Source organism: Artemia sp. Qi Xiang Cuo, chromosome 18 (genome assembly GCF_049724085.1).
Source record: "Artemia sp. Qi Xiang Cuo chromosome 18, ASM4972408v1, whole genome shotgun sequence".
Classification (NCBI taxonomy): domain Eukaryota; kingdom Metazoa; phylum Arthropoda; class Branchiopoda; order Anostraca; family Artemiidae; genus Artemia; species Artemia sp. Qi Xiang Cuo.
In genome coordinates, this window is record NC_142811.1 from 58,805,379 (window position 1) to 58,831,054 (window position 25,676).

Here is a 25,676-nt window from a genome sequence, read left to right on the forward strand (position 1 = left end):
ATGCAAGAGTTGAAATATTTCAGTAGTGTTTTGTCGTGGTTTACATTGTCACTGTTACATTCTAATGACTTTTCAAAATTCATTTTGAATTTCTTTCGTTGAAATGCAAGAGTTGGAATATTTCAGTAGTGTTTGGTTGTGGTTTACCGTGTCACAGTTACATTCTCATAATTTTTCAAAGTTCATTTTGAATTTCTTTCATTGAAATGCAAGAGTTGGAATGTTTCAGTAGTGTTTTGTCGTGGTTTACCACGTCACAGTTACATTCCCTTGATTTTTCAAAGTTCATTTTGGATTTCTTTCGTTGAAATGCAAGAGTTGGAATATTTCAGTGGATTTCTTTCGTTGAAATGCAAGAGTTGGAATATTTCAATAGTGTTTTGTTGTGGTTCACCTTGTCTAAGTTACATTTTCTGGATTTTTCAAAGTTCATTTTGAATTTCTTTCATTGAAATGCAAGAGTTGGATTATTTCAGTAGTGTTTTGTTGTGTTGTACCTTGTCACAGTAACATTCTCTTGATTTTTCAAAGGTTATTTTGTATTTTTCTCGTTGAAAAGCATGAGTTGAATTATTTCAGTAGTGTTTTATCGTGGTTTACCTTGTCAAAGTTACATTCTCTTGATTTTTCAAAGTTCATTTTGAATTTCTTTCGTTGAAATGCAAGAGTTGGAATATTTCAGTAGTGTTTGGTTGTGGTTTACCTTGTCACAGTTACATTCTCTTGATTTTACAAAGTTCATTTTGAATTTCTTTCATTGAAATGTAACAGTTGGATTATTTCAGTAGTGTTTCGTCGTGGTTTACCATGTCACAGTTACATTCTCTTGATTTTTCACAGTTCATTTTGTATTTCTTTCATTGAAATGCAAGAGTTTGAATATTTCAGTAGTGTTTTGTCGTGGTTTACATTGTCAAAGTTACATTGTCTTGATTTTTCAAAGATCATTTTGGATTTTTTTCGTTGAAATGCAAGAGTTGGAATATTTCAGTAGTGTTTTGTTGTGGTTTAACATGTCACAGTTACATTCTCTTGATTTTTCAAAGTTCATTTTGAATTTCTTTCATTGAAATGCAAGAGTTGGAATGTTTTAGTAGTGTTTTGTCGTGGTTTACCATGTCACAGTTACATTCCCTTGATTTTTCAAAGTTCATTTCGGATTTCTTTCGTTGAAATGCAAGAGTTGGAATATTTCAGTGGATTTCTTTCGTTGAAATGCAAGAGTTGGAATATTTCAATAGTGTTTTGTTGTGGTTCACCTTGTCTCAGTTACATTTTCTTGATTTTTCAAAGCTCATTTTGAATTTCTTTCATTGAAATGCAAGAGTTGGATTATTTCAGTAGTGTTTTGTCATGGCTTACCTTGTCGCAGTTACATTCTCTTGATTTTTCAAAGTTCATTTGGGATTTCTTTCATTGAAATGCAAGAGTTGGATTATTTCAGTAGTGTTTTGTCGTGGTTTACCTTGTCACAGTTACATTCTCTTGATTTTTCAAAGTTCATTTTGGATTTATCTCGTTGAAATGCAAGAGTTGGAATATTTCAGTAGTGTTTTGTTGTGGTTTACCGTGTCACAGTTACATTCTTTTGATTTTTCAAAGTTCATTTTGAATTTCTTTCATTGAAATGCATGAGTTGGAATATTTCAGTAGTGTTTTGTCGTGGTTTACCTTGTCACAGTTATATTCTCTTGATTTTTCAAAGTTCATTTGGATTTCTTTCCTTGAAATGCAAGAGTTGGAATATTTCAGTAGCATTTTGTAGTGGTTTACCCTGTCACAGTTACATTCTCTTGATTATTCAAAGTTCATTTTGGATTTCTTTCCTTGAAATGCAAGAGTTGGAATATTTCAGTAGCGTTTTTTCGTGGCTTACCTTGTCACAGTTACATTCTCTTGATTTTTTTCAAAGTTCATTTTGAATTTCTTTCCTTGAAATGCAAGAGTGGGATTATTTCAGTAGCGTTTTGTAGTGGTTTACCTTGTCACAGTTACATTCCCTTGATTTTTCAAAGTTCATTTTGAATTTCATTCATTGAAATGCAAGAGTTGGAATATTTCAGTAGTGTTTGTCAGGGTTTACCTTGTCACAGTTACATTCTCTTAATTTTTCAAAGTTCATTTTGAATTTCTATCGTTGAAATGCAAGAGTTGGAATATTTCAGTAGTGTTTTGTTGTGGTTTACCTTGTCACAGTTAGATTGCCTTGATTTTTCAGAGTTCATTTTGGATTTCTTTCATTGAAATGCAAGAGTTGGAATATTTCAGTAGCGTTTTGTTGTGGTTTACCTTGTCACGGTTACATTCTCTTGATTTTTCAAAGTTCATTTTGAATTTATCTCGCTGAAATGCAAGAGTTGAATTATTTCAGTAATGTTTTGTCTTGGTTTACCTTGTCACAGTTACATTCGCTTGATTTTTTAAAGTTCATTTTGAATTTCTTTCATTGAAATGCAAGAGTTGGATTATTTCAGTAGCGTTTTGTTGTGGTTTACCTTGTCACTGTTACATTCTCTTGATTTTTCAATGTTCATTTTGAATTTATTTCATTTAAATGCAAGAGTTGGAATATTTCAGTAGTCTGTTATTGTGGTTTACATTGTCAAACTTACAATCCCTTGATTTTTCAAAGTTCATTTTGGATTTTTTTTCGTTGAAATGCAAGAGTTGGAATAGTTCAGTAGTGTTTTGGCGTGGTTTACCTTGTCACAGTTACATTCTCTTGATTTTTCAAAGTTCATTTTGAATTTATTTCATTGAAATGCAAGAATTGGAATGTTTCAGTAGTGTTTTGTCGTGGTTTACCATGTCACAGTTACATTCACTTGATTTTTCAAAGTTCATTTTGGATTTCTTTCGTTGAAATGCAAGAGTTGGAATATTTCAGTGGATTTCTTTCGTTGAAATGCAAGAGTTGGAATATTTCAATAGTGTTTTGTTGTGGTTCACCTTTTCTAAGTTACATTATCTGGATTTTTCAAAGTTTATTTTGAATTTATTTCATTGAAATGCAAGAGTTGGAATATTTCAGTAGTGTTTTGTCATGGCTTACCTTATCGCAGCTACATTTTCTTGATTTTTCAAAGTTCATTTTGGATTTATATAGTTGAAGTGCAAGAGTTGGATTATTTCAGTAGTGTTATGTCGTCGTTTAACTTGTCACACTTACATTCCCTTTAATTTTAAAAGTTCATTTTGAATTTCTTTCGTTGAAATGCAAGAGTCGGAATATTTCAGTAGTGTTTTGTTTTGGTTTACAGTGTCACACTTACGTTCTCTTAATTTTTCAAAGTTCATTTTGGATTTTTTTCATTGAAATGCAAGAGTTGGAATATTTTAGTAGTGTTTTGTCGTGGTTTACCTTGTCACAGTTACATTCCCTTGATTTTTCAAAGTTCATTTCGGATTTCTTTCGTTGAAATGCAAGAGTTGGAATATTTCAGTGGATTTCTTTCGTTGAAATGCAAGAGTTGGAATATTTCAGTAGTGTTTTGTTGTGGATTACCTTGTCTCAATTACATTTTCTGGATTTTTCAAAGTTCATTTTGAATTTCTTTCATTGAAATGCAAGAGTTGGATTATTTCAGTAGTGTTTTGTCGTGGTTTACCTTTTCACAGTTACATTCTCTTGATGTTTCAAAGTTCATTTTGAATTTCTTTCGTTGAAATGCAAGAGTTGAAATATTTCAGTAGTATTTTGTCGTGGTTTACCTTGTCATAGTTAAATTCTCTTGATTTTTCAAAGTTTATTTTGTATTTATCTCGTTGAAATGCAAGAGTTGGACTATTTCAGTAGTGTTTTGATGTGGTTTACATTGTCACAGTTACATTCTCTTGATTTTTCAAAGTTCATTTTGAATTTCTTTCGTTGAAATGCAAGAGTTGGAATATTTCAGTAGTGTGTCGTTGTGGTTTACCGTGTCACAGTTACATTTTTTTGATTTTTCAAAGTTCATTTTGAATTTCTTTCATTGAAATGCAAGAGTTGGAATATTTCGGTTGTGTTTTGTCGTGGTTTACCTTGTCACAGTTATATTCTCTTGATTTTTCAAAGTTCATTTGGATTTCTTTCCTTGAAATGCAAGAGTTGGAATATTTCAGTAGCGTTTTGTAGTGGTTTACCTTGTCACAGTTACATTCTCTTGATTATTCAAAGTTCATTTTGGATTTCTTTCCTTGAAATGCAAGAGTTGGAATATTTCAATAGCGTTTTGTCGTGGTTTACCTTGTCACAGTTACATTCTCTTGATTTTTTTCAAAGTTCATTTTGAATTTCTTTCCTTGAAATGCAAGAGTGGGTTTATTTCAGTAGCGTTTTGTAGTGGTTTACCTTGTCACAGTTACATTCCCTTGATTTTTCAAAGTTCCTTTTGGATTTCCTTTCGTTGAAATGCAAGAGTTGGAATATTTCAGTAGTGTTTGTCAGGGTTTACCTTGTCACTGTTACATCTTATTGGTTTATCACAGTTAATTTTTAATTGATATCTCTGAAATTCAAAAGTTGTATTAATTCAGTAGTGGTTTGTCGTGGTTTAACTTTTCGGACTTAAATTCGCATGACTTTTCAAACTTCATTATTGATTTATCTATTTGTAATTAAAGAGTTGGACTGTTTCAGTTGTGTTTTGTCGGAGTTTACCTTGTCACAGTTACATTTTCTTGATTTTTCAAAGTTCATTTTTCAATTTCTTTCGTTGAAATGCAAGAGCTGGAATATTTCAGTTGTGTTTTCTTGTGGTTTACCTTGTCACAGTTACATTCGCTTGATTTTTCAAAGTTCATTTCGGTTTTCTTTCATTGAAATGCAAGAGTTGGAATATTTCAGTAGTGTTTTGTCGTGGTTTACCTTGTCACAGTTACATTCGCAAGATTTTTCAAAGTTCATTTTGGATTTCTTTAGTTGAAATGCAAGAGTTGGAATATTTCAGAAAGCGTTTTGTCGTGGTTTACCTTGTCACATATATATTTTCTTGATTTTTCAAAGTTCATTTCGGTTTTCTTTCATTGAAATGCAAGAATTGGAATATTTCAGTAGTGTTTTGTCGTGGTTTCCCTTGTCACAGTTACATTCGCTTGATTTTTCAAAGTTCATTTTGGATTTCTTTAGTTGAAATGCAAGAGTTGGAATATTTCAGAAGCGTTTTGTCGTGGTTTACCTTGTCACAGTTACATTTTCTTGATTTTTCAAAGTTCATTTTGAATTTCTTTCATTGAAATGAAAGAGTGGGATTATTTCAGTAGTGTTTTATCGTGGTTTACCATCTCACAGTTACATTCCCATAATTTTTCAAAGTTTATTTTGGATTTCTTTCATTGAAATGCAAGAGTTGGAATATTTCAGTAGTGTTTTGTTGTGGTTTACTTTGTCACACTTACATTCTCACGATTTTTCAAAGTTCATTTTGGATTTCTTTCATTGAAATGCAAGAGTTGGAATATTTCAGTAGTTTTTTGTCGTGGTTTACCTTAACACAGTTACATTCTCTTGATTTTTCAAAGTTCATTTTGGATTTCTCTCGTTCAAATGCAAGAGTTGGAATATTTCAGTAGTGTTTTGTCGTGGTTTACCTTGTCATAGTTGCATTCTCTTAATTTTTCAAAGTTCATTTTGAATTTCTTTCGTTGAAATGCAAGAGTTGGAATATTTCAGTAGTGTTTTGTCGTGGTTTACCTTGTCATAGTTACATTCTCTTAATTTTTCAAAGTTCATTTTGAATTTCTTTCGTTGAAATGCAAGAGTTGGACTATTTCAGAAGTGTTTTGTCATGGTTTATCACGTCACAGTTACATTCTCTTGATTTTTCAAAGTTCATTTTTAATTTCTTTCGTTGAAATGCTTGAGATGGAATATTTCAGTAGTGTTTTGTCGTGGTTTACCGTGTCACAGTTACATTTTATTGATTTTTCAAAGTTTTTTTGGATTTCTTTCGTTGAAATGCAAGAGTTGGAATATTTCAGTAGTGTTTACTCATGGCTTACCTTGTCACAGTTTCATTATCTTGATTTTTCAAATTTCATTTTGGATTGCTTTCATTGAAATGCAAGAGTTGGAATATTTCAGTAGTGTTTTATCATGGCTTACATTGTTACAGATACATTCTCTTGATTTTTAAAAGTTAATTTTGGATTTCTTTCATTGAAATGCAAGAGTTGGATTATTTCACTAGTGTTTTGTCGTGGTTTACCTTGTCACAGTTACATTCTCTTGATTTTTCAAAGTTCATTTTGAATTTCTCTCGTTGAAATGCAAGAGTTGGATTATTTCACTAGTGTTTGTTTGTGGTTTACCTTGTCACAGTTACATTCTCTTGATTTTTCAAAGTTCCTTTTGGATTTCTTTCATTGAAATGCAAGAGTTGGAATATTTCACTAGTGTTTTGCCGTGGTTTACCTTACCACACTTACATTCTCTTGATTTTTCAAAGATCATTATGGACTTCTTTCATTGAAATGCAAGAGTAGGAATATTTCAGTAGTGTTTTGTCGTGTTTTACTTTGTCACAATTACATTCTCTTCATTTTTCAAAGTTCATTGTGGATTTATTTCGTTGAAATATGTTTTGTTGTGCTTTACCTTGACACAGTTACATTTTCTGGATTTTTGTTAGGTTAGGTTAGGCTAGATCAAGTTAGGTTAGGTTAGGTTAGGTTAGGTTAGGTTAGCCTACGTACGCGCGTGGACGTAGGCTAACCAAACCTAACCTAAATTAACCTAACATAACTTGATCTAGCCTAAGCTAACCACACAAAAATAAAGAAAATGTAACTGTGTCAAGGTAAAGCACAACAAAACATATTTCAACGAAAGAAATCCACAATGAACCTTGAAAAATCAAGAGAATGTAATTGTGACAAAGTAAACCACGACAAAACACTACTGAAATATTCCTACTCTTTCATTTCAATGAAAGAAGTCCATAATGATCTTTGAAAAATCAAGAGAATGTAAGTGTGGTAAGGTAAACCACGGCAAAACACTAGTGAAATATTCCAACTCTTGCATTTCAATGAAAGAAATCCAAAAGTAACTTTGAAAAATCAAGAGAATGTAACTGTGACAAGGTAAACCGCAAACAAACACTAGTGAAATATTCTAACTCTTGCATTTGAACGAGAGAAATTCAAAATGAACTTTGAAAAATCAAGAGAATGTAGCTGTGACAAGGTAAGCCATGATTAAACACTACTGAAATATTCCAACTCTTGCATTTCAACGAAAGAAATCCAAATGAACTTTGAAAAATCAAGAAAATGTAACTGTGACAAGGTAAACCACGACAATACACTACTGAAATATTCCAACTCTTGCATTTCAACGAAAGAAATTCAAAGTAAACTTTGAAAAATTAAGAGAATGTAACTCTGACAAGGTAAACCACGACAAAACACTACCGAAATATTCCAACTCTCGCATTTCAACGAAAGAAATTCAAAATGAACTTTGAAAAATCAAGAGAATGTAACTGTGACAAGGTGAACCACGACAAGACACTACTGAAATATTCCAACTCTAGCATTCCAACGAAAGAAATTGAAAATGAACTTTGAAAAATCAAGAAAATGTAAGTGTGAAAAGGTAAACCACAACAAAAAAATACTGAAATATCCCAACTCTTGCATTTCAATGAAAGAAATCCAAAATGAACTTTGAAAAATCAAGAGAATGTAAGTATGCCAAGGTAAATCACGACAAAACACTACTGAAATATTCCAATTCTTGCATTTCAATGAAAGAAATCCAAAAGGAACTTTGAAAAATCAAGAGAATGTAACTGTGACAAGGTAAACCACGACGAAACACTACTGAAATATTCCATCTCATGAATTTCAACGAAAGAAATCCAAAATGAATTTTGAAAAATTAAGAGAATGTAACTGTGACAATGTAAACCACGACAAAATACTACGGAAACATTCAAACTCTTGCATTTCAACGAAAGAAATCCAAAATGAACTTTGAAAAATCAAAGGAATGTAACTGTGACATGGTAAACCACGACAAAACACTATTGAAATATTCCAACTCTTGCATTTCAATGAAAGAAATTCAAATTGAACTTTGAAAAATCAAGAAAATGTAACTATGAAAAGGTAAACCACAACAAAACTCTACTGTAATATTCCAACTCTTTCATTTCAACGAAAGAAATTCGGAATGAAGTTTGAAAAATCATGAAAATTTAACTGTAACAAGGTAAACCACGAAAAAACGCTACTGAAATATTCCAACTCTTGCATTTCAATGAAAGAAACTCAAAATGAACTTTGAAAAATCAACAAAATGTAACTGTGACAAGGTAAACCACGACAAAACACTACTGAAATATTCCAACTCTTGCATTTCGACGAAGGAAATCCAAAATGAAGTTTGAAAAATCAAACGAATGTAACTCTGACAGGGTAAACCATAAAAAAACGCTACTGAAATATTCCAACACATCCCAAATCATAGGTTTCAGACAACAAATACCTATGAAAGACTAAGAAATCCAACTCAGAAAAGCCCGAAATAGTAATTTACATATCCCAAATCATAGGTGTCAGTCAACACACACCTATGAAAGGCTAAGAAACCTAGCTCATAAAAGCCTGAAATAGCAAACTACTCATCCCAAACTATAGGTTTCAGACAACAAACACCTATGAGGGACTAAGAATCCTAGCTCTGAAAAGACCAAATAGCAAACTACACATCCCAAATCATAATTTTCTGACAACACACACCTATGAAAGGCTAAGAAACCTAGCTAATAAAAGACGGAAATAGCAATTAACCATCCCAAATCATAAGTTTCACACAACACACACCTATGAACGGCTCAGAAATCCAGCTCAGAAAAGTCAAAAATTGCAATCCACCCATCCCAAATCATAGGTTTCAGACAACACACACCAACAGACGACTAAGAAATCTAGCTCAGAATAGTTCGAAATAATAAATTACATATCACAAATCATAAGTTTCAGATAACACATATCAACGAAAGACGGGATCCGGGGAGGGCTTTTGAGGGTCAAGGGGATCCTTTAGGGCCGGCTGGTCCTTTGGGAGCGTGTGGGACCTTTGAGGACCGGAGGCTTCCTTCAGGGTTGGGTAGGGGGATAGGAACCCTTTGGGGTTGTGGTAGAGGACCTCACGACACTGTTCAAATGGAACTTGTGTATTATACCGACCAAAGAGTTTCAGCCTCAAATCTTCTTCTAAAATCATCTTTTAAATCATCTTTTAAAATGTCTCTAACTGTTTCGCCGAAATAATTCCCTAAAATAATAATTTGTTCTGAAAAGATATAATAAAGCCTTAAAAGTATTAAAATGGGGGCTCGGGAGCCTTTTGGGCGCCGGGGGGCCCTTTGGGAGCCCGGAGAACCTTTGAGGACCGGGGGCTTCCTTCGGGGTTGGGTAGGGGGATCGGGACCCTTTGGGGTTGGGGTAGAGGACCTCTAGACACTGTTCAAATGGAACTTGTGTATTATAACGACCACAGAGTTTCACTCTCAAATCTTCTTCTAAAATCATCTTTTAAATCATCTTTTAAAATGTCTCTAACTGTTTCGCCGAAATAATTCCATAAAATGTCTAAAACGATTTCGCCCAAATAATCCCTAAACGTAATTTCAGCGTGTTCCTTTTGTTTTTGGCATCTCTGCGATGACGCATTTCAAATTACTAAGAAACCTGATTCCCGCGCTAAAACAATTCATCGCTAAGATCAAAACATCCGGTCGGAAACAATTCTCTTGGTAGAACTCCAAAGACATTAATATAGACATTCGCTCGGAAACAATTCTCTTTGGAAACAACAAATTAATTCCCCTTTCGTAAATCAATAATTCCCCTTAGAAACAACAATTTAATTCCCCTTTCGTGTCAAATCAATCAATCATGACATCAGCTGTCACGTGTGATCTATACTTTGCCCTGGAAACAATTCTGGTCGAACTCCAAAGACATTAATTAACTTGACGTCACCTGTCAGACAACGTTTCCTATTTCTGGATCATAACATTCGCCTCGAGCGTGCCAAAAAACACACCTGGAGAAAGAGACCTTGGAGAAAGAGGTCATTGACACTGTCCCCATTAAACTATGTAAAAAAGTTGTAGGTGGCAGCAGGGGTGAGTGTCATGAGCTTTAGGGTCATCTCTACTAGCAGTTTCTAAAGTAAGGTCAAATTTCTAAACAAAAATAATTACTAAAACCTAGGTGTCATAGAATTCTTTTCCATTGTGGAATATGTAAAAAGAGTAAGAAAGAAAGAAGGAAAATAGAATGGGAAGAGTGACGGATATTAAGAGAGAGAGAGAGAGGAGAGAGAGAGAGAGAGAGAGAGAGAGAGAGAGAGAGAGAGAGAGAGAGAGAGAGAGAGAGAGAGAGAGAGAGAGAGAGAGAGAGAGAGAGAGAGAGAGAGAGAGAGAGAGAGGAGAGAGGAAGAGAGAGAAAGAGGAAGAAAGAGAGAGAGAGAGAGAGAGAGAGAGAGAGAGAGAGAGAGAGAGAGAGAGAGAGAGAGAGAGAGAGAGAGAGAGAGAGAGAGAGAGAGAGAGAGAGAGAGAGAGAGAGAGAGAGAGAGAGAGAGAGAGAGAGAGAGAGAGACAGAGAGAGAGAGAGAGAGAGAGAGAGAGAGAGAGGGAGAAAGAGGAGAAAGAGAGCAAGAGGGATATAGGAAGAGAGAGAGAGAGAGAGAGAGAGAGAGAGAGAGAGAGAGAGAGAGAGAGAGAGAGAGAGAGAGAGAGAGAGAGAGAGAGAGAGAGAGAGAGAGAGAGACTTACCAAGGCTATGAATAATACGGGTGCGTTGAAAGCCCATATGAAACCATTGTGTCGGTTCAGCCAGCATCTTAAAAAAAAATAGATTTTGAACTAATAAAGCAAGACAAAAAAAAAAGATGCTTTGCATATCAGTTACATTACCAAACGGGCTAGTTAAATGTTTAAGTATCTTAACCATGGACAAGTGTTTAGCTCCCTCCAATTTAAAGATCCTAGGACTTTTCCGCATTTTCTTACCAGCTTCCTGCAATACCCCTGTTTTTCTTTTCTGTTGATTCAATTTCTCCACCGTCAAATTTTTTGCTCCCCCAAAAACAGATTCCGAGACATAGGCTGATGTACATGCCATGAAATAGTATATTTAGTATCCAGTGGCTTGTGTAACATGCTTGTGGAGAAGTCGGAAAAAAGAAATGCAAAAATAGGGATCGTTCAGAGTTACATATTCTTTTGAATTTCAGCTGGCCTAGGACATCGATTGTTTAGGACCTTGGCTTTGTACTTCAATTGACTTGAAGTTTTATACGTGAACTAGCTTGAATCCTATTAGTCTCATAGTACCCTCAAGAAGCTTATCTAACATTTTTGCAACGTATACCAATTTTAACTTTTACTAGAGATTAATTAAAAAAACTTTCCGAAAAATAAGTTTTTCAAAGAAAAGTAAAGGCCATTTTAAACTTAAGCTCAGAAGATACAAATACCTGTTAAAATTCAAACTCAAAGCGACCAGAAATTACATTAAAGAATAAATGAAACCCAAAACGAACAGAAATTAAATAAACAATCATAGCGAAAAACACACAACAAGTAATAATATCAATGAATAAACAGGTCTTAAAGCGAGTAATGCTTAGATTGAATATAAAAATAAAGCTTAAAACGAAAAAAAAAATAGTTTGCTATTAAAATATAAATGAAACTTAAAACGAACAGAAATTAAATAAACAATCAATGCTAACAAAAAAACAATATATATTAAGGTAAATGAATAAATAAATCTTAAAACAAGTGAAACTTAAATTGAATATACAATGAATCGAATAAAAAAAACTACAAACAAGAGTTTGGTATCGCCTCACTGCAGAAGCCTAAAACCTGCTGTGTCATTGGCGCCTTACTTAAAACTATATGAGTCTTGAAAAGTATTGTAAAGTATAAACAAAATCAAATTCAATATTACATATATAATGATATTAATTGTTGAAAGATCCTTCAGGTCAAGATTCTTTTTTCACTCTAATTTTTATTTTCATTTTCAATGCTGTAAGTTCTGGAAAAGGATAAATTTGTAATATACGAGTTATTCGTTTTCAGTGAAGCGCCAATGACTCAAAAGGCCTTAGGTTTTTACAGTTAAAGAAGGCGGCAGTATCCAAAATTTTGTTTGTAGTGAAACTATATTTGTCTTGACTAATCTTGGAAAGAACTAATAAATTAAACTGAATGTCTTATGTATAGTCATATTAATTGCTGAAAGCTCGTCAGTTCAAAATTTTACTGTAATTTTAATATTTATCTTCAATATTAAGTACAAAAGAAAACATTTGTAATATAATTCGTTTTCAGTGCAGCCCCAATGACGTAGTAGGGTTTAAGCTCCAGCAGTGAAACCATACCCAAACTCTAGTTTATAGTTATTTTTATTCGATTCAAACTTGATTTGAATATTCAATTTAAGTTTCACTTGTTTTAAGATTTATTTATTCATTTACATTAATATATATTGCATGTTTGTTTGCATTGATTGCTTATTTAATTTCTGTTTGTTTTAAGTTTCATTTATACTTTAATAGCAAACTATTTTTTTTGTTTTAACCTTGATTTTCATATTCAATCTAAGCATTACTCGCTTTAAGATCTGTTTATTCATTGATATTATTACTTGTTGTGTGTTTTTCGCTATGATTGTTTATTTAATTTCTGTTCATTTTAATTTTCATTTATGCTTTAATATCAAACAATTTTTTTTCGTTTTAAGCTTGATTTTCATATTCAATCGAAGCATTACTCACTTTAAGATTTATTGATTCATTTATAGTATTACTTGTTGTGTGTTTTTTGCTATGATTGTCTATTTAATTTCTGTTCGTCTTGGGTTTCATTTATTGTTTAATAGTAATTTCTGGTCGTTTTGAGTTTGAATTTTCACAGGTGTTTGTATCTCCTGAGTTTAAGTTTAAAATAGCCTTTACTTTTCTTTGAATTTTTTTTTTTTTGATTTTTTTAAAAATTAATTTTTGTTCGTTTTTGATTGCAAAAAGTTTAAAGTTTTTATGGCATGGGGGGGGGGTTGCTTTCTGTACGATTGTTCTTGACTTTAAAAAATGGTTCTAGAACTTTCAATTTAAATCGAATGAGGCTTTTTTCAAAGTCTATGCGATTACCCCTTTGATAAAAACCTTATATATGAACAATAGACAGCTTGCATAACTGGTGGACAGCGATTGACAACAATGAATGGATTGAAAAAATAGCAAGTTTAATTAACGCAATCTTACGTTAATTAAGTAAATTACATTACTTTAGACTACGTTAGGGGGGGGGGCTCCCCTGGATCCGCCACTGCCTTACACTCTCTGTTTCTTTCCTTGTTAGGGAGGAGAGCAGATGCCTAATTGGTGTGTGTTAATACCAAAATATTCTCTAACTCTCATTGGGCTTTCAGGTATAAACAGAATTAGTTCAAAGGAAGTGGTGGGGAAAAAGGGCGGGGGGGGGTTATTTGCCCTTCGATCAATTTTGACTCTTAAGAGCTGGACTAGAACTTCCAATTTCCAATCAAATGAGCGCTCTCTAAATTTTTTACGAGAATCCCTTCCTGCCCTCGGGCCTTGGGAGGTTTTGTCGACGCCATAATTTTTTTACTTAACCTTTCAACTATTTTTAAAGAAATGGTATTTTTAACCCTTGCATATAAAGCAGTTCTGGGGGGAAAATAATAAAAAATTTTGAAGCTATATAAGATTTATTCATTTATTTATATTTGCACCGGTTATCTTTATGTTGGTAAGATAGTTAATTTTAATTTCTGTTTATTCAGGGTTTTGTTTATTCTTTAACAGTAATTTCTGGTCTTTTTGAGTTTTAACTATAATAGGAATTAATTTCTGCTGGTCCTGAGTTCAATATGGCTCTTTACTCTTCTTAGAAAACTTATTTTTATGTAAGGTTTTTTTAAATTAATAATAATAAAACATTGAACACTTATGGCCTTTACTATAGACAGCCTAATTACATGCCTCTGAAAAATAAAACCTGATTTTTTCACGCAACAATGAATGGATCGAATTCATTCTGTTTCATTCCATTTTTTGATACAGAAAGAACAGTATCGTTTTGATTTGACCATTTTTCGGATTTTTTTGTGCCACAATAACTTAGAATTCATCGCAAAGTATGTATTTTAACCTTATTTTAAGTATGACTGTAATTTTAAGTATTTTATAATAGATTTACTGTGTGTTTTTCCCTTACACAACTTTACTTTATTAAACTCTTTGGGGTGGGGAAAGCGTAGTTGGCATAAAGAAGAAAACCTTAGCGTCGACAGTAGGAAAGGGGGAAGTTGAGGTTGGAGACTCATCCAATACGCAGCGGAACTTTACTTATCTCATCCGTTCCCATTTAGAAGATTAGACAGACTCTTTGGGCTGTAGAATGTTGGACCGTTTGAGTTGTGGAAGACGTTAAAATACTCAAAAATACTTTATATTTTTAGTTATTGCAGGATTGCTTTCATAGATTGTGGAATGGTGAGGCCCCTGCCTCATGATCTGGGTGAGCCTCAACTCATGATATGCAATTTTGATTAATTGTTCCTTGTTATGTGCATATATTATTCTATATATGTTATTTTGAGTTAAACTTTTATCGGATTGCGTTCATTTTTAATCCTTGAGATAAAAACTGAAACCTTAGCGTAAACAGTGATGGGGGGAAGTCTCCCCCATCAGATGTATAATTGAGCAGCCACAGAGAAAGTAATACAAATGAAAATAATCTGTCTTTTGAAAATGTCTTTCTTCAAAAGACCCGAAAATAATCGTCTAAAGGAACCTGAAGTGCTTTCTCTGACATTTCCGTTGATTCTTTTTTCCCGTTACTTTCAGATATAAAATTTAGAATATTATCGAATGGGTTTAGTCCCCTCCCTGAATAATTCACATTTAGAAAACTCACCCCCTGGGAAATTCCTCCCCCCTCCAAGAACATTTTCTTTTCCTGCTGACCATTCTCCTGCGTTAAATTCCACCCAGCAGAAACTTCCCAGCCGTGGAATATGCTCCCCCAAACATATTCCCCTCAGATAATTTTGGATATTCATAAAAAATGAAGCAGAAATTTCTACTCAACTTTTTGGGTCAGAAGTAATGCTATTATAGCGTTACCTAAGTAAAGGGCCATAAGGGTTCAATGAATTAATACTTATTTATTTTGCAGGGGCACTTTATGTGGAAGAGGTGGTCGCATAAACTTTGGAACGGGGTTCATTGAATTACAAATTAAAAGTTAAAGTGCCCTAACACCAGAGGCGGATCCAGGATTTTCTTACGGGGAGGGGAGGGGGCGCAAAATAGGTTGATCCAATAAACTTGCGTTAGGAGCAAGTTTAATTAACGCACTCTTGCGTTAATTAGGTAAATTACATTACTTTATACTACGTTAGGGTGGGCGCCCCCCTCTCCCCTCCCCTGGATCCGCCACTGCCTTACACTCTCTGTTTCTTTCCTTGTTAGGGAGGAGAGCAGATGCCTAATAGGTGTGTGTTAATACTAAAACATTCTAACTCTCACTGGGCCTTCAGGTATAAACATAATTAGTTCAAAGGAAGGGGCGGGGGGTTGCTATTTAATACCTCTTGATTCTCGCGACTATTTCTGGTCTAGGCTGTTTTTATGAAAGGAAAATTGGGAGATTTTACCATGGGCGATTTTCCTGGGGAAATTTTCCGACGGTTGGGGGAAATTTCTGGGGAAGGGGGAGTTTAATGGCCTTTATTACTGCTAAATAAACTAAAAACTTTCACTATTTTCGCTTCATTTTCTTAAGTCCTGATTTTTGATTCTTCTTGATTTCTTTGGAATAATTTAAGGCGTATTTGTCTATGATTTAAATGTAAAAATAATACAGCGATTTCTGGTATTTATTCAAGAATTTCGTTTAAAATACAAAATAAAGAGCGTTTCAATGGCGAAATTTTATCTTACATCCAGTTTGGATCCGATTTATTGGTTTTACTTATATTTGAACCCTACTAAATTAAGAAAGGTTAAGGCACACGGTATAGGCTATAAATAATTTTTTTGTTCTTATTATTCTTTTTTTAGGGAGGAGGGCAGATGCCTGCTAGGTGTTTAGTAAAACAAAAACATTCTAACTCTCATTTATTTTCAGGAATATACATAATTTGTTAAAAGGTTGGGGGGGGGGTGGCTGTAAAGATCTACTCTACATCTACATCAATTAATTCTGAATATAAATTCTGTAATAAAAACATAACATTTATTTCTTTTCAACATCGTCGTATTCTTTTTTTTTAATCATTTTCAGTATTTTTTATTTTCCGGTCGAATAGCATAAACGTAAAATCCGAATGCACATGTTGGGCATTCCAGTCAGCACACGTAAAAAGAAGAAATCTAATATCGGGTCTTAATTCAAAATGTACAATGGGTAAGTAGGCTTAATAATAAAAAAAAATTACCTTTGAATTTATAATCGAATGAGCCTTTTTTGAAGTTTCTACGACAACGCCTTGTATAAAAACCTTATTTGCCCCCAGGGCATAACCTAAAACCCTTGCCCTGAGAGTTGTGGGGGATTGTCCTTCTCAAAAACATATTTTCTGTATGGAAATCAACTACGCTGAACAAAATGGCTATCTCAAAATTTTGATTGGATGTGTTTGGGGAAATGATGGGCGTAGGGGGGGGGGGGCTAGTTGCCCTCCAATCACTTTCGACTATTAAAAAGGGCACTAGCCCTTTGAATTTCCAATCGAATGGGCCTGTTTTGAAGTTTCTACTATAACGCCTTCTATAAAAACCTTATATGCCCCCAGGGCATAACTTAAAACTCTTGCCCTGAGGGTTGTAGGAGAGTGTCCTCCTCAAAAATCTATTTTCTATCAGGAAATCAACTACGCTGAACAAAATGGTTATCTCAAAATTCTGATTGGATGTGATTGGGGGAATTATGGGCGTGGGGGGGGGAATAGTTGCCCTCCAATTACTTTCGACTATTAAAAAGGGCACTATCCCTTTGAATTTCCAATCGAATAAGCCTTTTTTGAAGTTTCTACAACAACGCCTTCTATAAAAACATTATATGCCCCTAGGGCATAACATAAAACCCTTGCCTGAGGGTTGTGGGGGAGTATCCTCCTCAAAAAAATATTTTCTATCTGGAAATCAACTACGCTGAACATAATGGTTATCTCAAAATTTTGATTGGATGTGTTTGGGGGAATGCTGGGCGGGGGGGGGGGCTAGTTGCCCTCCAATCATTTTCGACTATCAAAAAGGGCACTAGAACTCTCGATTTCCAATTGAATGAGCCCCTTTTGAAGTTTCTACGACAACGCCTTATATAAAACCTCTATATGACCCCAGGGCATAACTTAAAACCCCTGCCCTGAGGGTTGAGGGGGAGCATCCTCCTCAAAAACATATTTTCTATCTCGAAATAAAATACGTTGAACAAAAGGGCTCTCTCAATATTTCGATTGGATGTATTTGGGGAAATGGTGGGCGTGGGGGGGGGGGCTAGTTGCCCTCCAATCACTTTTGACTATCAAAAAGGGCACTAGCCCTTTGATTTTACAACCGAATAAGCCTGTTTTAAAGTTTCTGCGACAGCGCCTTTTATAAAAACCTTATATGCCCCAAGGGTATAACTTAAAACTCTTGCCCTGAGGGTTGTCGGGGAGTGTCCTCCTCAATAATATATTTTCTATCTGGAAATCAACTACGCTGAAAAAATGGCTATATCAAAATTTTGATTGGATGTGTTTGGGGGAATGATGGGCGGGGGGGGGGGGGCTAGTTGCCCTCCAATCCATTTCGACTATTAAAAAGGGCACTAGCCCTTTGAATTTCCAATCGAATGATCTTGTTTTGAAGTTTCTACGACAACGCCTTGGGGAATGATGGGCGTGGGGGGGGGGGAGCTAGTTGCCCTTCAATCATTTTCGACTATGAAAAAGGGCACTAGAACTCTCGATTTCCAATCAAATGAGCCCCCTTTGAAGTTTTTACGACGACCCCTTCCGTATGAAGTGCCTCTGGAAAAAAATAAATAAAACATTGGAGCCGTAAGGCCTTCACTATAGGCAACGCTACAGCGTTGCCTCTGATCGTGATAACACTAGAAAAACCTCCAGAACTGGAAGAAGTTCGAACTTGCGATCAAGAACAATTAATGATAATTAAGTAAGCTGCTAAAATTGTCAAACTTATTCATTCTGCTGAGACTAATGAAATAAATCCTAGTTGAAAAACCAGCTAATATATGCCAAGCCTCATTATTTTTGGCCAATTTTGCATAATTGGTATTTCCGATAAAATTAAAGAAAGACACATGTATATGAGGTGTCCTTGAATCTGGAATTTATTTTCGTTTTTCCAGTGAAAAACTAAATAACTAACTACCAACTATAACTAACTAATAAACTTAATAGCCAAAAAAACTACAAAAAAACAATAAAAAAATGGTAAGTAATTGTGAATAATAATAATAATAACAAGCAAATATATTATATATAAAAGCAACGCCAAGGGGCCATCTTAACTCTGTTGGCCTATTTGTACGGCCCCCACCTCTTTCCGTGAGTTCTAAACCGGCTCCAATAGCTAATACTAACTGAGATGAGCAACATTTCTGTGTATTTATCAAGGAAATTACGTTTCGCCCGTACTTTGCTTTAAATCTAACCAAACTAATCCTGAAATAGCGAGCTACAAGGGTGGACACTCTATGGTCTCTTTGTCATGACTCTGGCTTTGGACTAGCACAAGATATCCGTGGGAAAGAAGCCTACATGGCTGGTTATTATGTGGCCTTTTAGCCTTTCAGACTGGACCTAATCAATTTATTCAACCAATAAATTTACGACAAAAACACTTTAACATAGAATCTCCATAAGGCTCTATGGCCAGGAAAAAAACAGGGGAAAAACAGAAATGACACAAATACCAAAAACAAAAGAAAAGAAAAGTAGTTTCAATATAATGAATTTCAACCTTTCAAAGACTCAACACACACACACACACAAAACAAGGCAAAGAAAAAAAAAACAATATTTAAAAGACCCAAACAAAAAGTGATTTTAAGAGACCCCCCCCCAAAAAAAAAGGATGTAGTACAATCCAATAAATTAAACCAAATTACAAATATATATTTGAAACCAAGCCACAAAAAATATTAGACAAACTCAGTACCCCTCACAACAAACGTTTCTAACCCAGGCTAGGGTCACTCGCCTCCCCCCCCCTAAATAATAATAAAATATAAAAAAATATATTTAAACATGAAAAATCAAGATAATAAAAAAATTCTTAAAATTCTTTTGAAACTACCAAACGAGTGACATTCTTGAGCTGACTCAGGTAGGCTATTCCAACCGATATGACAAGCAGTTAATGGATTAAATTCAGACTTCACCGATGGAGTAAATAAAATATTAATATTTCTTGAATTGCGAAGATGATACGTAGACCTATCAGTGACGAAAGTAGGAGTAGTTTGAAGGGCTGTGGGAACATCACCATGAATTTGATGAAAAGTGAAAGACGCGTGCGACAGAATGTAGAGAGATTGCAAATGAAGTAATGGACTAGTTGGGTTAGTTGTAGAACAATTTGTTTCCTGTATAAGCCTTCTTGCTTTATAATATAACTTGAAAGTGGTTTCAGAATAGAGGAAAAAGTTGACACGCACATATTGTAGGGCCATAAGAGACGTAGGACTGAACTAAGCAATGGAACAGAATTTTTAAAACTGATCCAGGAAAAATGTGTTTTAGCTATCTCAAAATTCCAAGACTCCTTGAGATCTTCATACTAATTAGTCCAATATGATGCTTGAATGAAAGGTTTTCATAGATAAGAATACCGAGAAATCGGACATATCGATCCTTAGGTCTACTGAGAGAGCCCCTTGAAAGCTGGATATTAGTTAAATCAGGGCACGCCAGAGGAATACGGGAAAGAATGAAAAAACTTGACTTAGCAACATTTACGGCAAGGCAATTTGCATCAAACCAAAAAACAACTCTCTCTACAAGGTCAACTAATTTGGAAAGCATCTCAGACTCAGTTCCTGCTACAGTACCAATGGTACTATCATCAGAAAAAGCAACGAGAGTGTCCACATCCTGCGAAAAAGATGGATTTATTTTAGCATTGAAAGATTCAGGATGACATAGGTGACAGCAAACTGAAGGTTTTTGTTTCTTAACCGCAACTATAAGGCCATTAACATAAATCACAAGCAGAAAAGGTCCAAGAACAGAGCCTTGAGGAACACCAAACTCAACTCCACACGAAAAGCGGGAAAGGGAATCTACGGAGATAGTTCTACCTGACAAATAGGAATCAAACCAAGCATGTCCTCTTACACCACTGTGTGATAGCTGCAATGTGAGCAATGTGCGGGGATAGAACGTTCCCAGTGGAATAAGAACTGGTTATGTTTGGATTGTTCCTCGAAACAAAACATCACCAAAAATCAAGAATACACTATCTCTACTTCTTCGGAAGCTAATGATACCCCACGACGCCGATTGTCAGGAATAAATTTTTCAAAAGCTAGTGATACCCCACGACGCCCATTGTCAGAAATAAATTCTTCCTTAATAGAAATTTTAGATGATATCAGGTCGTCCCCCCTTGCCCCGACTTGCCAAAGGGATGGTAAAGCTTTCATTGCAGCCCATAGCGAGTGTCAGACTACTCCCCTACCAGTATTAACCAGTATTGCCAGTTGCCAGACTGATTTTCTGCTAGAAACTAAAGATGCCAGTACCCAGACGGATTTTGAATATAATTGTGAGCCTTCTAATGATGTCTCCTGCCAGACTGAAAATTTTCCTTGTGGCAATTGTGATTCCAGCCCCTTATGCGACCCTTCCCTCCCCTCCTTTTTAGTGCTAAAAAAAAACTCGAGTTCGTTACCAACGAAATTTCTACGTTCATTGATCTTAGGGATAATATAATTAATAACACACTTAAGTCTGTTAATACGAATAAAAAAAAACACCAATTTGAAACCAACTGCAATTCAATCCACAAGCAACAACTCCCAACACATGGATATTAATGAAGCAAGTGTCAACTCAAATATGAACTTAATCGGTCACCTAGTTCCAGAGGTCAGTGACAGCTTAAATGAGAATTCAATCAATATTCCAGATCCAGAGGTCAGTGAAAATTTAAGTGTGAATTCAGCCAATATTCCAGTTCCAGGGGTCAGTGACAACTTGAGTATTATTAGTAAATTGGTTCCTGAAGCCAAATCAGGGAAGAATTCTATTGCCTGCCGTTTTCACTTGGTCAACAAGTGTGAAAAAAAGAGTGATTGTACCTTTGTTCACCCCTGTATGTCTTTTTTAACTACTGGTCACTGTAACGACAATTATTGCTCCCTTTCCCATTCCAAACCCTGCCATAAATTTCAAGGTGGCCTTTATTTTGAAACTATGTGCATGTTATTACATTTGAAAAACAGGGATTATCGTGCTATAGCCAGGCGCAGTATAATTTTTAAAAGTAAAATAGTTACAAGTTCTCAATCAACCCAAAAGCGGAGCCCCCTTCATTCAATTAATAAAATTAGCTCGCCAGCGCATACTCATCCTTTTTTATCCCAAATCCACCCTGCTCACTCAAAAAACTTCCACCGTTACCACCCAGAAAAAAAAAACATATTCCCAGCAAAATCGCTTCCCTCTTAACACTCCAGTTAACCCCTCCCAAGTTGAACCCCCTGAAAATACCACCGTCTTATTTCCCTCCCTTATTTTCCCGCCTCCGACCCATGCATTTAATCCCTCGTGCCCACCCTACCAGGGTGACTCTGGTCTGAGACCAGAGCATTTAATAATTGTTGTTCTCAATATCCAAGTTTAGCCCCCGTCAAGAAGTCCACTAGAACCCCTGACCGCATCTGTGATATAAAAAAAGTAAAGTGTAAAAACGGTACCTTCACAAGTCGCTTTCGATTCCCCAAACTTTTGTTGAGCAACGCTGCAAGCCTTAACTTTGAAAAACTCAATGAATTAGCCACCTTTCTAAAATATATAGTTTAGATGTAATCGCTATTACTGAAGTTCAAGCTCAAAATTTACACATGTTAAAGATTAACATTTTTTCTCAATTTATTAAACTTAGACCTGAAAACCACCCTCTGGGTAAGAAAGGTGGCGGAATTCTGTTCTTTATCCGTAATGATTTATATCCAAGTGAAATCCCAATTCCGTGTCTTAATCCCTTTGATGAAGTTATGTGGGTATGTGTTCGACCTAAAGTCTTGCCGTGTCCTTTTAATTTAATTGTCCTTTGTTGTTTTTATTACTCCCCTAATCAGAAATCCGCTGACAAAATAAATTTTATTGAAAAATTACATGCAAGTGCTGACTTTGTACTATCTAAATACCCAAATGCAGGAATTTTCCTGATGGGTGATACAAATAATATAAGACTTGATTCTACATGTAATGCTCTTAATTTAAAACTGGTCGTTAATGTCCCCAATTACAAAAGGCAATACTACTCTTGATTTAATTTGCACTAATCTTTTGAAGTTTTACAAACCCGTCTCCACTCTGCCCCCTCTAGGGGGTAGTTACCACTTTAGCCCTTTCCTATCTCCGCTGGCTAAAGTTAAACAGTCGTTTTCTATAACTGAAACCGCTAACAGACCTCTAAGTGACTCAGGAGTTTTCAATTTTGGCTCCTGGATTACTACTGAAAATTGGTCCACTGTGTATCAAACAAATGACGTTGACTACATGGCTTAGTCCCTCCAAAATCTATTGAGGAGTAATTATGAATTCCACTTCCCTGAGAAAAAATTTAAAACGTGTTCTACAGATAAGCCTTATGTTACTGAGTCTTTTAAAAAACTTATAAGAAAAAAATCAACTTTTTCAAAGCAGGTCGCATTACTGAGTCTAATAGTCTAAGGAAGTTCCCAAAAAAAATATAAGAAAAGCAGCTTCTAATTATTATAATAATAAAGTCAAAGATCTACATTCTAACAAGCCCAAGCAATGGTACAGAAAAATTAAAGAAATATGCGGAAAAAGTCCTTCCGAAATTGATTTTCATTTCCCTGAACCCCCTAATAAGACTGCCAACGATCTGAACTTGTACCTTACTTCCATTGTGCAAAGTCTCCCGCCTTTCACTGGCTCAAGTCCAACTATTCCTCCCAATACTTCCTTCCCCATTATTTCTCCCTCTGATGTTATAAACAAAATTCTTAAGCTTAGAAAATCATGTATTTGTCCCTTGGACATCCCAGTTGACTTAATTAAAGCCTTTTCGGACAAAATTGCTGAGCCTTTATCAAATATTTTCAACCAAATCACAAAATTTGCTAAATTCCCATGTTGCTGGAAACAAGGTTTTATAACACCTGTCCCTAAAAAATGCGCCAGTCTGACTTTCGCCAACATTCGCCCCATTACGCTCATTTCTGTTTTTTCCAAACTTTATGAAGGTTTCATCTGTGACTGGCTTAAGGATAAAATTTGTCTGCGTATTGACACCCGGCAGTTTGGTAACTTAAAGGAAACTTCCAACACTCATTACCTTGTTCACTTAATTCATACCATCGTAAGTAACCTTGATACACCAAATGTCTGGCTGAACCTTGTCTTAGTTGATTTCCAAAAAGCTTTTGACCTGGTTGACCACACCACACTAATTCGTTCACTACTGTTTAACTTTAAACTTGATCCTCTGTTAGTAAATATTGTTATATCGTTTCTTTCAAATAGATCCCAATTTGTTAAATAAAAAAATATTTTCTCTAACCCCCTCCCTATATAGTGTGGAATTCCTCAAGGAATCTTATTGGGACCACTTTTATTTCTAGTCATGATTAACGATATTGTTAAGGAATTCCCCCAAAGGTGGAAATACGTGGATGACTTGACGATCCTCGAAGTAGGTCACAGGAATATTAAAACTGACCCCCTTAAATATGAAAGTAAATTCCACTAAATCAAATTTAATGACGATAAATTTCTTGAAATCTATTCCCGCATTCCTTGACCCTATCCCCCCAGATATTTTTGTGTCTTCCTTTAAATTACTTGGGGTTAAATTTTCCTCTAATTTAAAGTGGGATATCCACATGAAAGACATTGTCTATAGATCTAATGCGTCTACGTCTCTTCTTAAGCTCTTGAATAAATTTAAAGTCCCCCCATCTGATTCTTTAAGGATCTATACCTCCTTTGTGCGCCCGCATCTTGAATATGTTTGTCCAGTTTGGCATCCTAGCATCTCCCGTGATGAATCAGATAAAATTGAATCTATTCAAAAAACAGCCCTAAGAATAATTTTTAAAGAAACTTTGGTACCATATTCACTCCTTATAAAAAAAGCCAAGCTGGAAACTCTTGAGCACAGGAGAGGAACGCTGTGCCTCCGTTTCGCAAAAAATGCAATAATAAACCCTCGCACGGAAAACATTTTTCCCAAAAGACACTCCCCATCCAGGCACTGCCTGCCACGTACTGTCTCTGAACCCATCCCTATCTTGTCCCCCATCCGTTCTTCTACCTCCAGATATAAAAAAAACCTTTGTCCCCTTCATTACTGATCAAATAAACCATAAGTTTTTTTTTTTTTTTTTTTTTTTTTTACTTCTGATACCCATGCTGGTGTCCGTTTGGCTCTTCCGCTCCCTCCCCTTTTTATATATTCTCTTTTAAACCCTTTTAATATTATTGTTATCTTAAATTTTTTTTTTGGTTTTGTTTTAATTTTTGCCCTTTTAACTTACCTACGTTTGACACTTTTTGTTTTTTAGACTAATGAATGGCTTTGCCTTACTGATATTGTTGTTTTTGGCATTGTTTAGCCAGTTTTTTAGTTGTTGTACTATTTCTATGTCTTTTTTTATTATATGACCCCGAAATGCGAATTCGGCCCTTCGGGGCTTGTGATAGTCATTTTTCGAAATAAATATCTTATCTTATCTTACAGCAGAATGTCATGAGTTAAAGAGTCAAAAGCCTTTAGGACATCTAGGAATATAGCAGCAGCAATCAAATCAGAGTCAAGCGCGGTGTGGAGAAAATTTATAAGAGTTACACACGCATGCTCCGTAAAATGTTTAGCTCGGAAGCCAAACTGAAAATCCCGAACAAATCTGTTAGCCTCTAGAAAAGCAAGTAGACGGGAAAGCATGGTATTTTCAAAAATTTTGCTAAAAACAGACAGCAAAGAAACTATGTAATTATAGGCTATCTGAGTAGTAGCTCCGTAGCAAAATTTGCAAGGGTGTTAATCCTGGGCCTTTCCTGCACGACTGATCAGCATGGAATTCAGTCTAAAATTAACCAAACCATATATCAAGATTTTGTTGAAGCTTTTCGAGTGTATTTGGTGGGTTTTTTTTTTCTATTTCAATGATAACAACCTTTTCACCTGAAATTTAGTTTAAACCTACAGTACTCAGTGGCGTCAATTCACTTAAAGATAGCAAGGGGGTGGGGTTAAATTTATTCTTAAAATTTACTGAAGTGTGATTATATGTCTTTTTCAATTTTTTCAATGAACATCCCAAAAAACACATTTTCAGTGAAAAAGCTCCCCACAATCTAATGATAGAATAGAGGCCCTGAACCCAATGCACAAATTTTTTTTCTTGCGATACCCGTTTGAGTAAACC

General features: G+C 35.1%; 1 protein-coding gene across 1 annotated transcript in view; it reads right to left on the bottom strand.

The window, feature by feature from the left end:
- LOC148941706 (adhesion G protein-coupled receptor L2-like) overlaps positions 1-25,676 on the bottom strand; it is a 224,013-nt gene that overhangs the window by 67,113 nt on the left and 131,224 nt on the right. The window contains exon 10 of the mRNA XM_089104233.1: positions 10,770-10,836. Coding sequence (XP_088960359.1) covers positions 10,770-10,836 — 67 coding nt within the window. The remainder of the gene's footprint in view (positions 1-10,769; positions 10,837-25,676) is intronic.